At 33.7% G+C, this 15148-nt stretch overlaps 1 protein-coding gene and 1 pseudogene across 1 annotated transcript; one reads left to right on the top strand and one right to left on the bottom strand.

The window, feature by feature from the left end:
* Positions 1 to 3543: 3543 nt before the first annotated feature.
* Positions 3544 to 13897, bottom strand: LOC117714010 (prolactin-7A2-like). The gene is made up of 6 exons (XM_076938818.1): positions 13867 to 13897; positions 10424 to 10599; positions 9626 to 9664; positions 7234 to 7341; positions 5371 to 5550; positions 3544 to 3762 (listed from the first exon to the last, which is right to left on the bottom strand). Exons 1-6 carry the CDS (start codon positions 13895 to 13897, stop codon positions 3544 to 3546), a joined length of 753 nt encoding a protein of 250 aa, XP_076794933.1.
* On the top strand, positions 11377 to 12551 carry LOC117713726 (heterogeneous nuclear ribonucleoprotein A1 pseudogene; annotated as a pseudogene).
* Positions 13898 to 15148: the final 1251 nt, after the last annotated feature.

Raw genomic sequence — 15148 nt, 5'->3', positions numbered from 1 at the left:
TGTAGCTTGGTTATTGGTGAGTGATAAATATAAATTCTTGTTCTTGTATAGTGCATACATTGTAAGCTCATTTTGGTGTATTATCTTCCTCTTTGGAATTTCCTCTACTATCCTTTGTAGACCTTAATTACTAATCATAAATTTGTTAAATTTGTTTTTATGGTAGAAATATTTTATGTATTCTCCAATTTTAGTACATAGTTTTGCTGAATATAATATTATGGGTTGGCAATTGTGATCTTTTAGGACATGAGCTACATCTTTCTAGTCTCTGAAGTCTCTAAAGAATTCTGTTAAATAATCCAGTTTTATTATAATTGACCTCTCTTTAGATATCAGTTGATCTATCTCTCTTGAAGCATGCAATAACTCTTTATTATTGTGTTTTTACTATTTTTTATTATATAAAATTTAAAACATATCTGTATAATGTTAATATTGTAGATAAACTACAATGTATCACGAAGACTTTCTTTCATGGCTTTGAATGTTTGAATTTCTGTAGGCTTCTTGTACCTGAGTGGACACCTTATCTTGTTCTCTAGTTCTGTTAAATGTTCATTTTTTTAGTGAACACATCTTCTATGTCTTGCTATGTAACATTTCTTGCTTTGTCATAATAATTCAGAAGTCAGCTTGTTTCATGGTTTTCTTAAACTCTCCCATTTTTTTTTACATTTTTATTTTGTCTGCCATCTGTGACTTAATTGTTTTACTGAGTAGTTGCCATTACACCGAAATAAATACAGTAACGTGTATGTTTTGCACCCATCCCTCTCGAAATAAACTGAAATTCCTAAAAAAAAAAAAAAAAAAAAAAAAAAAAGTGTTGTGTTAACTTCTCATTTGTTCTACAGAGTGCCCATAGTATATAATTTTGCAATTTATTAAATGAATTCATTTCAATCCTTGCCTTCTTTCTGTTCTGGCATCACAGTTGCTATTACAGCAACAGATATTTCTTCAAATGTTCAATTACATTGAAATCTTTAGGAGAAAGTTATTCATTATCATTAGAAAGGAAGCTGTTGTTTTATTCTGAAGTATCTTCTCTAACATCATTTTGTAGAATCTTTACAGCACCTATGGCTCTAATAAATCCTCACTGAAAACTTTAATTCAGATATATGTCACTATTAAGCTGAGGCTTTAAACCACCACAATTGCAGGATTTATCAGAAGCCTAAAATTCATTCTTCTTGCAGACATTTAAAATGTATGTTTAATTAAATTAACTTGTCATTTATTTCCAAACATTCTTGCTATGTTACCATATTCTGTGTTGTAAATATTCTTACAAAATGTAAATATTAAGCACAGTAGAATTTGACAAAGATTAACATAGAAATAAGGTACATATGGGTCATACTACACTCTCCTGCATTTTGAAGGAATAAGGTGACATATTATAGAGTTACTAGTATTTTACATGCATTCAAGAGCTAGTAGACAAGTTGATAGGTTTAGAGAACTGTCTCCTGTTAGGTTTTCAAGAAGAGAGACCAACACAGTCAGGAGCAAAAGAATGTTTCAATAAATCTGTCTGGTTTTGAGAGAAAATATTGGTTTGGCCGAACAATAAGCATCAAAAATTTGTATTATGTACTAGAAATATTTCTTGAATTTTGACATGGAAAATGGTCTGGTTTTGTTTTACAAATAAAGTTTTAACAATTCTGTGAATGGAGAAAATGATGCTTCCAATTACAACTAGACATTCAAGACCGCAAGAAAGAAAAGAAAAGATGTGAGGTAGATGAGGCAATAAATTTGGTATTAGAATCTAAAAGTTAAGGTCATTTTCGGTTGTTATGAAGTTTATTGTCCTAACAGCATGGCACCCTTTCTATTATATCTCACATTGGTTTTCTTTTCTTTCATCTTTCCTTTCTCTACTTCTTTTCCATGATATGGTTGTTTGTTTTTTATCCTAATCATTTCTTTATATATCTGTAAAAAAGTTATTTTTTATGGTGTCTTGTAATTTTGAAAGATATATTACACTAGCAGGAAATATGATCTGGGCATTGAGCTTCTCTATGTGAATAATTTATAGATTTGCTGCAATATTATTTACACTTCAAATTTACTTATGATTTATCTACTATATAATATGACAGTTCTTTCATTGGTTCCTTCTTCCCAGTCCTTCTCAACATTTTTTTTCTTAAACAACTCACAAAGTCTAGTTTGTGCTGACATAGCTTTGCTGTCATCCACTGGAGATTGGGCTATTGGGCTACCTAAGAGTGGCCATAGCCTCTCCTACCTGAAGCCATTAACCATTAGCAACTCATAAGCTAAGGCTGGTGCCCATGCCATGTCCCCATTCCATGTCTGAGTGCTTACTGTCTTGCTCTCATGCAGTTCTTGTACAAGCAAGCACATGTGCTTTGAGTAAATGGACCCTATCATGTCAGAAGTCATTGCTTTGCTCTGGTGTTTCTCTCTCTCTCTCCTCTCTCTCTCTCTCTCTGTCTCTCTCTCTCTCTCTCTCTCTCCCTCTCTCTCTCTCTCTCCATTTTCTCTGCCCTGCTTTTCAAAGTGGTTTCTGAAAGTTGAAAGGATATACATATCTTTTTGAGGGGTAAACATCCCACTAATTTTTGGGTTTTTTTGTCCTTTTATTATTGGAGAGTTTCTGTTCTTATCACTATGCACTGCAACAAGGAAGTTCTATAATAATGCCTGTGAGCTGCAGCTAATGTATGAATACTGGGAAATTTGACACCGGGCAGTTTCTTTGAGAAGGAGTAAGAAATATATTTACCTGTGAGTATATGGATATATTTTAGGATGCAGTTAGGAATTATTCTGGGTTATTAAAGTGGTGGATTTGGGCTAGTACAGAAAACTTAGTGTCAAGTGTAGGCACACCAGGTCTGGCAAGAGCACATTGTGTGCCAGCCTGGCTGCAAATGGAAAGAATATATTTGCATGAGATGATGTGCTAAGGTATGATGGACAAAGAAGCTGGTCATACACACAGGATGTGAATCCTGTCCCAACCTGAAGCTTGGGAAGGAATGGATATGCCTCATAGGACAAGATTGGAGCACTGAATGTGTACTTCCGGGACACATTTGAAGACTGTAATGAGTACATGTGACTTGTATATTTAGGGGGGAGTCTTACAAATTGAACCATGGAACATGGTGTTAATTGCCTGGCAGGCCTGATGGTTGGCTATATTATAGGGTAATAGGATAGAATACATCAAACTGAAGTACTTTTGTGCAGTATCCCAATAGTCCCTGGTGCTTAATAACATGGAAATACTTTTAATTGTGAATTTAGTATTTGATACTAATAACTATATCAACATTAACATGAATTTAGTGTGATTATGATGTAAGTTGTGGATTATACATTTGCCTGTCATACCTCTTAAAGCTATTAATACATTTACCACTAAATGAATAAAAAAATACTAACGAGTTTTCTGTGTAAACTTAACATAATTTATTTTTCTTTTAAAAGACACCATTGTACTCACTCTTACCTTCACAATTATAAAATTAAGGTTATTTAAAATGTTCAGTATCATGAAGCATCTCTAATATTGCTGAATAAGCAATCATCACTATTAATATATACTACACACTCAAATAGCTTAAGATAAAGTTCAACCATATGCATATCTTCACGTAAGCAATAGGAAAATTTACAAAGACCAAGAAGGCGAAATTCTTCATCAGATGATTTTAAGTCTTCAGATCCAGAAAAGACGGTGTGATCAACATTTTCTGTTGGCCCATAAATCTAATGACAAAAATGAAAATCAGTAAGTTATTATTTAGAGAACTTATTTTTGCTTTCCCTTTTTTTAATTAGATGTCAAATTACATTTATGGAAATGATAAGACTGTGAACCTTCTTTAAGAATGGTATCTGTTTTAGCATACCTGCTATAAGATATACTGATGGTGATAAAAATGTTATAGGAGTAAATATCCCTCTTTCCTTGGATCTTAGCATCACCCCATAGGATGGAAACCATACCTGACACTACTAGTAAGACCTAGAACCCAAGACTACATACGTTATAGGCCTAGAGTAAAACCTATTACTATTCTGATAAATTAGCATAGGAGCATTGTGATGCCCATAGATTAGAGTATCTCTTAAGCCTGGAGTTTCTTCTGACAGTACATAATAATTGTCAAAGAGCCTGACAATTGAACAACGTCCAGAGAGTAGGAGACTCTAGACCACTCAGCACTAAATAGGATGTCTTTAATACCCAATACCACCACCTCCAAAGCTCCAATATCTACAAAATAGAGAAGGTAAAATTTTTGTAAGAAACAGAGGTAGTAGATGAGTTCACAGGACCAACATCTTCAGCAAGCAACAGGACTGATACATGCAAAAGCTCACAGAGACTGACAGAACTCACAAGATCTGCACAGACCTTTACTAAACTACACAAAGTCTAAAGACTGAGAATAAGAAGTGGACACAAAATTCTATCTTTAACCGAAAGGTTATTTGCAACTGATACCAGAAGAAAAGAGGTGGGAGAATTAGTTTTTCTCCAAAAGCATATCATTGGGTATCTCAACCATATTCTGGCTCAGGCCTCAAAACCAGGAGCCTAAACAAAACATATTCCATGGGTTTTTCTGTTTTGTGTGGGTAAATTGTTTGTCTTCATTGGGTATTTTTGTCTCATTGGTTATCTTTATCTTAGTTTGCTTCTCTGTTTTGGTTTTTATTTTTCCCTTTTGTTATGTGTTTTGTTTTATGAGAGAAAGAGCAAGGGATGGGGAGAGAGTTTGGTAAGTAAGGTGGTAGGAAGAATCTGGAGGAGTTAGGAAAGGGAAAGGATATGAGGAAAATATACTGTATTAAATGTATTTTAGACAAAAATTAAGAAAGAAAAAGAAAACCTATTATCATAAAGAAAAATAAAACAATATAAAACTTCAGTCACAGGTATATATATTTTTACATGTCTTGCATGCAGTATTACCCATCTGTCAGCCACCTCCAAGTAAAATCAACAATCCTGTAAACATTTTCTTATATTTAATTGACTTCAGATGAAATTTGTCTTGCCATGACTGTGAAAATGGAAGATCATGATTTGATACTTAAATATAGACTTGTGTTTGTCCATGGTGGGTAAGGAATGCTTATTCTCAAAGAGTAATTGTGATAAGAGTGTCTAATGAAGTAGTCTGGAATATTTCACTCTGCCCAGAGAAAGAGATGCTGTTCAAATTGCTATGAAAAGTTATACTTCAATCTCTATCCTTTACATCTGAGAATATCTATCTAAGAGTGAGATATTTCAAATTTTAATCTCCATTGCAGAAGTCACATCACTCATGGTTAAGAAAGGTAGAAGGAAAGAACATTACTCACCGAGCTGAGTATACTCTGGATGTACTCAAAAAGCTCTGCAAGTTTTGTTTCAATGTCTTTGGCTAATGAAATGACATCATTGTGCATTCTTGGAATACTTCTGAGTATGGTCAGTAGATTTTTAGAAGTTTCATTCCAAGCCCACATTCTACTGAGGATCAGTTTTGGAATGTCGTTAAACTAGGCAGCCATGTTTTATCAATCACATTAAGATAAGTGAAATAAAAAAAAAGTATTAGTTAGTTTACATTTTCTATGAGACAGATTGAAATAAGCATCCATTTGCTATTTTTATGGGAAAGCAGAAAGGTTCATGGAATAAAAAAAGTATGGAATAATAAAGTGAATGAAAAACATGTAATTTACCATCATAAAACAGGTTATATAGATAAATACTATTTCCAAGTTTCATTTTATTATTTGATTTTACTTCCCATGTGCAATTCTGCCATCAGACCTTCCTGTAATCTCTTACACTTTTTTGTTTGTTTGTTTTATCCTGGAGAGCTCAAGAATTTAATGAGGTTTAGTAGATGTTTTGTTTCAGGAAAAATAGATGCCTACAGTATAAATGGCAAAACATTTAACTTACATTCATCACACAAATTCATTGCTCAAAATCACTCTTATTTTTAGGTTATCTTAGAATATTAATAAAATATTGCATAAAGTCAACTTCACATTGATAAGTATGGATACCTCAGTCTACAGCACTCCCTCTTTTTGCCTCTAATAGAGTAAAAATTTGTTGGCACATATAAATTAAGAACAATGGAACAACAGAATGTCATTGCCTTAAGTAACAGCATGAATAAAAATAACAATGCAATTTTAACTTTGCAGTGTGTTCCATGATCTTACATGAAACTAATTCTTGACTTAAAATGCTTCATGTGCTGATATCTCTAGCTATCATAGAGACAATGAAATGAGTTTTGAGGAAATTGGTGGACATTGTGATAGAAATGGGGGAAAAATACATGATAGAAAGAACAATTCAAAGGTGTTGGCAATATAACCTTCTGGGACCATGTTGCATATGAATAAGAATGAGGACTTGAGTTGGATGGAGCCCAGATATCTGTTCTGATAGAAGGTACAAGTTCCATAACCCTTTCAATGCCTCAGTCTCCTTACCTCACCTAGCTTTTGTGAGTGGTAATCACAACAATGTCAATACAGTACTTTGTCCAGTGCCTAGATAGTATATATCGAGAAATATTTTCTTTCTCCACTTTGTCTTACTATTATCACAAGATATATAAATAAGTTCATTTGGTGATAAGATTTGGAAAAGAATCATAAGGAAAGATGAGAAAAGTTATAATTAGAGTTACACTGATATGTAAACCCCATTACAACTGAGGGCATGGCTTATACTCAGGAGCATTTCACAGTGCTTATAAGCACTTCTTTGTTTGGGTGCTTTCAATTAAGACATAGAAGAAAGCTCAGAAGTCATACAGACATGAATAGGTAAGTAAGAAGCACAAGTAGAATAAGAAGAGTCTTGAAAATTAAGAAACCTGAGCATGGTGGTCAGTAAGTGACATTTGCCTTTATTAAGTAATGGCAAGTAGGGAAATATCATTAAACTAAAACTTTCTTAATGGACAATTTAAGGACCTGTTATAATATTACTCAACATTTCCTTTGTTTATGAAATCAATAACATGAATTGTCTTTGTTCATTCTTACTCCATTTCCATTTCCCTGTATGTATGGTTTCCACATTTTATTTACTACTTACGAAAACCTGCAGCATGAGAAAGTAATGCTTCTGCTGTTTAGGTAAAAACAAAAAAAAAAAAAACAGAAAAAAAACAAAAAACAAAAAACAAAAACATTCAAGCTAAAACTCACAGGGATTTCTTGAGCGTCATCCAGGTTTTCTGGAGTTTTGATGGAATAATTGTGGCAGCAGGTGAGCGCCTTGACCAGAAACTCCATATCCTCAATAAACTCAAGCAGCTGCATATATCAAAATTAGTATTCAGTTCACTGAAATCGAGCAATGTAAGTCAAAGAAATTCTAACCAGTATATTAATGTACTAAATAGATACATATTTTATAAAAATAAAACTAAGATTAAAATTTAACAACATAAACATGTTGATAACTCTTAATTGGTTTGAAATCTCATTTCATTTGTCATATCTTGGACTTTATTTTCCCTAGTTTTACTTACTGTCTTATTTTTTCTAGTTTTCCCTAAGTTTTTCAATATTTAATGGAAGAATCAGAAATATCAAAGCTAGATAATATGAAGTGTCTTAGAGATTATTTTTCTCTAGAATCTGAGCCCATTATTATGGTATTATTATGGTATCTACATTCATTAACTTCTTGTTACCTGTTTGTTCTAATGATGCATATATTTTACCTATGCATTTAAAATTATGTTTTCTTCCTGTTACAAGAGAATGTAGACATCTGTACCATCCAGTGTTAATCATAAATCCTGACTGACAACGTGCCATGTTTGACAAAATTAAATAAAGCAAATTGAACATTTTTTAGGAAATAGTTGGGAATAAAAATAAAAAGCAACAAAATATTAATTAATATTTACATTCTGATGAATAGATATTTATAAATATTAAACTTTAAATATACTATTAATAACTTATTATTTAAAACCGATAATCAGCTACTGTGTAGAAGTTGAATGGGTTCCCATGAATGTTAAAAATTTAAAAGAGGGTCAGTAGAGAATGAGGAATGAGAAACCAATTTGAAAAAAAGAAGACAATAATAACACATCTGTGGCAAATACAGAGACACATTCTCTTGGTGCCTACGGTTCTACTAAAGGCTTACATTTTTCTCTTTTATGTTGACTGACCTTGAACAGATATCAGTCATCAGGAGGGTGTCTATTTTTTTTTTTTTTTTTGTCAACCAATTCCCCTCCTGAATGAACTGGGGAGCTGTAAAAGTAATCTAAGCATTGGGGTTCCTGAAAATAAATTAGTGCTTAACTTCTCTCTTGATATGGTTTCCATTTGGAATTTGGATTGCTTCTGTTCCCTACACCCAACTGACTACAATGCAGTTCAGCCTTCTTGGGGATCTGCAGTGAACTAAGTGGAAAATGCCAATGATTTTTGTCTTCTTCAAAATTCAGATATAGGAGATCTTTCCTAGTCACAATGGTTACACTTATAGTTCAAAATTGTAATTTGTAATTAAAAAGTAAATAAGGTTATAGAAAATTGATCAAATCATTCTTTACAAGCTTCCCCATTCACTTTTACTGCCAGTCTTTCTTGTATTATAATATTGAATGAACTATCATAATACACCTGTGGATATGTTACTTGACAATTGGTCTTTGATGCTTTCTCTTGTAAGTTTATGGGATGTCATTAGCATGAAGACTTTTGAAATAAGGGAAAATAGAAATAAATGAGATACTTACAAATTTGTGAGAGGATTCTGATGATGAATTTAGCTGAATCAGGAGAGGGGAGTGACAAAAAATTAATGACTAGAGTCATACGAATGCATACTTATTGCAAAAAGACACATTCTCTGGGTTTACATGTAAGTAATGAAGTCATGTCTACTTTCTCTTTCTTGACACTAACTGGCCTTGAACAGAGAACATACAGTCCTCAGGAACACAGAACCTGTTTCTTTGTTAATCCAGCCTTTCCTGTGAATAAACTTCTGCACTAGAATCCATTAAACATTATTTAAATATGATGCAAGCATGATTCCTAGCATTAGGGATCTAGGGGAAGCTAATATGTTGTTGGTGCTATTTGCCTATTCCCCTCTCGGATTATCACACTTTAGATTCAGTCCACTCATTCCTTCTGACTCACTGAAATGTACTTCTCTTTTGGATTTCTCCAGTGTGCTAAGTAAAGATGTCAGTAGAGACTGACTCCATAGAAGCAAAATCATGGGATCAAAATTCTTCCTAAGACACAGCTATTAAAACATTATGTTGCAAGTGCAAAGACTGTTTTTATATAAACAACAACAATTTAAAAAAGAAAACAGATAAAGATCTACAGATAAATATTTTTTTAAAAAACAGATAAAGATTTTTTTCTATTTCTTGCAAACCAGTGGTTTCAGGAAGCTGTCCTATGCTTGTTCTGCTTTTAACAGCTGGCATTTTCCTTTACCTGTCGAGGTGTATCTCTTCAAACTGGCATTTAATTGTTTTCAGTGCTAAATTCAAGCAAATTCATTAACATGGTGGCTTTGGGGGTGGGAGATGGAAGTAAGAGTGGTACTTACATATTTATGGTATAAGTTTTCAGAGACTCCATTGACTGTCTGAGATAGGATGAGGGAAAAAAACAGAAAACCTATTGAACTAAATCATCAATGCATATTTATTACAAAAAGAGACACAGTCTCTTGGTGCCTATTTTTGAACAGAACCCTTGTGTATTATTTTGTCCTTGACTTGTACTGACACTGAACAGAGAACATGTAGCTCTTTGAAATAGAGAAACCCTTCCTGTTCTAAACAAGCCTTTCAATATAATAAACTTATGCATTGTACCTATTTAAACAATGACTCTGAGAGGTTACTATTGCATGTTTTGTCAATTTGGTTGGTTGGTTGGTTGGTTTTTGTTTTGTTGTGGCTTTCTCACTTGTCATATCCCCATTTAAATTAGTTTCATTCATTCCATGTGACTCACTGCAATATGTTTCTCCTCTATTGAATGTGTCGCTTTGCATTAAACAAAGATGTTGACCGAGATGTAAACAATGTAAAGAAATCAGAGCTCTCCTCATCTGTGTCTATTAGATTTTTTTATGCCACAAATGAAAATTTAGGAAAATATAAAGATAACTAGGAGAAAATTTCAAGGCTCATGAATTTCTTCAAAACTCTTTGATATTTCATGAAATTTACCCCCTTTCTCCTTACTACATTTTTCAATGGCTTATGCTTTAATTTTTTTTATTAGAACTGTGCATTTTCTTTGAAGATTTGGCTCATGATAACTGTAAATGTAGTACAGGACAATTTGACCAGAAGTTTGATTTAAGAAATAGACCAGAGCTAAGTGAAGTACTTACATATGTCCTGCGCAATTTCATGTTGAGGTCCCTAATATTCTGAGACAGTCTTGTGGCATTAAGAAATAGTCCCTTGATGGATAGTGGATCATCATTGGCCTCATTTCTACTCAAAGGTCCAGAGGCCACGTTCTCCCATAAAAGGAGGTTTGACACCACCAGCAACAGAAGTGCCCCTGCTAATAGAAACAAGAGCATTTCCAGTCCGTTCATCCAGAGTTATCTAAAGAAGTTTTATTATCTCTGCCCCATGTATAATTTGATACTGTGTTTCAAAGATAGGGAAAAAGAATCTTTCACTGTGAAATGTAATTCAATAGTTACATTTACATAGGTATATAGTATTAGAACTTAGTTGACTTTCCACGTTTTGGGATATATACTAGGAATAATTCTGAAATTTTCATATAATTGGATATTAAATTAATTGGATATTAGTTCAATATTGTAAGAATTTGTGCTGGTTTTCAATTATCACTTCCTCCAATATATCATTTTCATTAATTTTTTACATTAATATAATTACATCATTTATCCCTTCTCCTTCGTTGTCCTTCCCAACACTCCCATATACCTCTCCTTGCTCTTTTTTTTCAAATTCATGTTCTCTTTTTCTCATTAATTATTTTTATGTACATTATATGTATATGCATTCCTATTCTCAAATATGTGAGTACAACCTGTATGTTACTTGTATGGAAGATTTTGAGAGAGAACCATTCGCTGTTTGATAATCAATTGGTGTACTTACCCATGTGAGAGGCTATGTCTTCCATTCTTTTTTTTCCAAGAGAATTAAATCATTTATTTAGAATACATGATAATGGATGATACCCAAGCTTCATTACCATCTGTTCCTTTATCTAATACCATTATTCAATTTTGATATTGCATAGGGTGTGCCAACAACCATTTTATAACCAAACTGTGACCTTGCTTGGATGACCGTTTCAATGGTCAAACTCATTAAAAGTTACATCAGTAACTGGCAGTTTAACAACACCAAGGTTTTTGAAGACAATGGCTTCTCCACCCAAGCAACCATAAATAAATTCCAAATGGAACTTGGCATCACCCTGAAGAAATTCTAACTTCACACTGTTGGGGAAGTTTACCAAGATGGCTTCAAGAGTAGACTAACTTTACACAGCACATTAAAAAAAATACATTTATTCAGCATCATGATCAGACTATTACATTTAGCAATCAACAGCATGGGTGAAAAGGGTCTAAAGTAAAACCTTTTGTTGGAATGCTTTACACTTTTCACAGAGAAGAAACTAAAATAACCTGTTATACAATTAGTCACAAATACAGACCTGGAGTTTTTGCACACACACGAGTATTGTTTAAATAATATCTTCTTTGTAGCACTAGGCACTGCCAACACTGTGCTTGGCTGAGTTCAGAAACCTGTTGTAACCTGTAACTTTCCTGTGACTTTTCTGGCTCTCCTCTCTCAGAGACCAAGTGCCCACTTAACTGTGAAAAAGATCTTTGTTGATGGTATTATAGAAGACACTGAAGAACATCACTTACAAGATTATTTGAGCAGTATGGGAAAATTGAAGTGATAGAAATTATGACTGACAGAGAAAAAAGTGGAAAAAAGAGGGGCTTTGCTTTTGTCATCTTTGATGACCATGATTCTGTGGATAATATTGTTATTCAGAAATACCATACTGTGAATGACCACAACTGTGAAGTAAGAAAGGCTCTGTCGAAGCAAGAGATGGCTAGTGCTTCATCTAGCCAGAGAGGTCCAAGTGGTTCAGAAACCTTTGCTTGCGGTCATGAAGGCTGTTTTGGTGGAAATTTTGGTTGAGGAGGAAACTTCAGTGGTCGTGGTGGCTTTGGTGGCAGCCATGGTAGTGGTGGATATGTTGGCAGTGGGGATGGCTATGATGGATTTGACAATGACTGAAGCAACTTTGGAGGTGGTGGAAGCTACAATGATTTTGGCAATTACAACAATCAGTCTTCAAATTTTGGACTAATGAAGGGAGGAAATGTCGGAGGCAGGAGCTCTGGTCCTTATGGAGGCCAGTACTTTGCTAAACCACAAAGCCAAGGTGGCTATGAAATTTCCAGCAGCAGCAGTAACTATGGCAGTGGCAGGAGGTTCTAATTACACCCAGGAAACAAAGCTTATGTCTTCCATTTTAATCATATCTTAGTTGCCTGAAATTATTTCTCCATGGGCCACCCATGTTAGCATATCTATTGACTTTGGCTTTTTTGCTCACTTTTAGGCAATCAATTTGGTAAGACTTCATGAGTGTAGCTTGTGATAGTCCTAAGAGACACAGTCTCAAAGCAAACTCCATTTTCCTCTACATAAAAATGAAAAGTAAGACTCAGAGATCATTGTGGAAGATGGGGAAGAGAAAAAACTGTTTTCCAAATTCAGTGTGAAATATGTACATTTTGTCAAGGACAGCATGGTATGTTTTTCAGTATAGTGTTATTCATATGTCTTTAGGATTGTCCTTTTTGGTGTTGACTGAAAATTGGTACATTCTTCCTTGAGAAAGACTATTTCTTATTGTACAACTAAATTTTGAAAAATCATGATGCTTTCACAAATTTATTTTATGAACAGTAGATATACATGTACATAGTAAGTACATGTACAGTCCTACCATTTATGATCTGAAAAACATTTACAGTTTAAGCTGAATACAAGGAGCTAATCTTACTAGAATTTTTTGTTTTTAATCTAAAAAATCTATTGGTATTCATTAGCAATTCATTTACTTAGAAATTATATCAAAAGCGAAGGTAGTTATTACATAACCTTCTTTTTTGGACTTTTTGGGGGAAAATATTTTGCTTGAATAACAACCCCAAATTTCAATGATACTGGTCTGCTACTCTTGTGTACTAAGTCCCCACATTAGAAAATGTGATTAAGTTAATTCAAGTCAAGCACCTAATAGCAGAAATCCAGAAAACAGAACATGTTTCATTCTTCCTCTATAGTAATTATAAATTTAATATATAGTCTCTTTTTATCTCATTCCTGTCAAATGTCTTTTTTTCTGAAATTTGGCTTTTGAGATTGATCATGTTATGCCCTGATCATCTGAAGATATATAAGCAAAACACTTGCTCTTACCACTAGACAGTGATAAAATTCCTGCTCCTGTATAGTTCATTTAAGAAAATTCACAATATCTCTCTACATTTCTACATGTCTCCTGGAAGGAAGACTCCTTTTAAGAACCAGTGGTCCATAATGTATGGTGTATTTGTTTTCTAGAGTAGTAATTAGAAACAACTTCTCAAATGTATCTACTTTTACATGTGCTGACCAGGTATGAACAACAGTCTGTTCACAGTATATAGAGCAAAGATGCTAGAAAAAATGCAAATTGCCTAAAATATCTTGTACATCAGTGGACTATCTTAGCTTACTTAGAAGAACATGAGGAACTACTCACATAGGCATGGTTGGGAGAAAGGCAGTGGCATCTCTGAAGAGTCCTGGCACAGCCTGTCTGCTTGGTGCAGTCTCGCATCCAGCAAATATTCCACCTCCTATATAGGCCATTGAACTATCCCCAGGGCCACACAATGCTAGAAGGCAAGAAGAAGTAACATTAGGGATAAAGATGACAGTCATATGACTCTTCAGCTTTAGTCAGTGCTAACAGTCTCATGACCATGATGATTCAACATGTCAATATAAGCCTTTTAACTTATTTTAAAAATATTAGTAGGTCCAAATTAAATTGCCAATTGCTATATCCATCTCTACTTGATAAAGGCTAGTATGACATCTATCCCCTAGAAATTATCTCTTCCCCAGACTTTCACTTTTCTCAATAGTACGTGTCACTGAATCTGAGTTAGGGTGACAATTTTTTTCAATTTTTCTGAACATTAGAAGACAGGGTCACAGGAAGAAGAATGCTGCATCTGAGCAGTTTAATATTTATAACTTTTCCCAGGATCCAGGGAACATAGGATAGGTTTTTGTTTCTACATTTTTGTTTCTACAAACTAGGTATGATAGGTCAGTAATGTAAGATGTAAATCCACTTGTGTAGAGGAGGGGTGGTTTTTTTTGGGGGGGGGTGGTTGTTGTTTTGTAGGCAAAGGACTTTTATTTAACAAAACAACATACAAGGTCTTCCTGTTTTACCTTAGAATATCCTAAATCAAAGATTTTTAGCCAGGTTTACATATATAAACTTAATTTCTATACATGGAGCTTGGCTTAAATCTAAATAGAATTTATTCTATTCAGGCTGCACCTACTACAGTTGTGCCACAATTGATGGAATATAAGCATCAGGATTAGATTATTAAATATATTTGTTCTAAGCAGGACCCTTTATTATATTTCACAACAGTGGTCAACATAGTTTCATCAGAAAGTAAACCAAAAGTCTAGAATCTTCATTTCAGTCGCAGTTAACATGTTTTTATTTTGCAACAATAGCATGTGCTGTATCATTCCCTAGTCTGTTAACTTATTGGCATCCAACATATTGCCAATAGTCTATGTTGCATAGATAGACAATTTCTAGAAATCATGGGTGGGGTAATGTCAGAACAACAGTTTTTTGAGTAGTGGAGAAAATGTAAACAGTACTTTGGTGAAGAATATTCCAACAAAAATCAAAACATTCATTTAAAAAACTGAAGAACAGGGGGGAGATTTGGAAATAGAGACACAAGTGTAAAAATGATTTAGAATCTTTTATATTAGAAAGTATT

The sequence above is a fragment of the Arvicanthis niloticus genome, chromosome 8, assembly GCF_011762505.2.
Source record: "Arvicanthis niloticus isolate mArvNil1 chromosome 8, mArvNil1.pat.X, whole genome shotgun sequence".
Classification (NCBI taxonomy): Eukaryota; Metazoa; Chordata; class Mammalia; order Rodentia; family Muridae; genus Arvicanthis; species Arvicanthis niloticus.
This window is presented reverse-complemented; position numbering and strand designations above follow the sequence as displayed.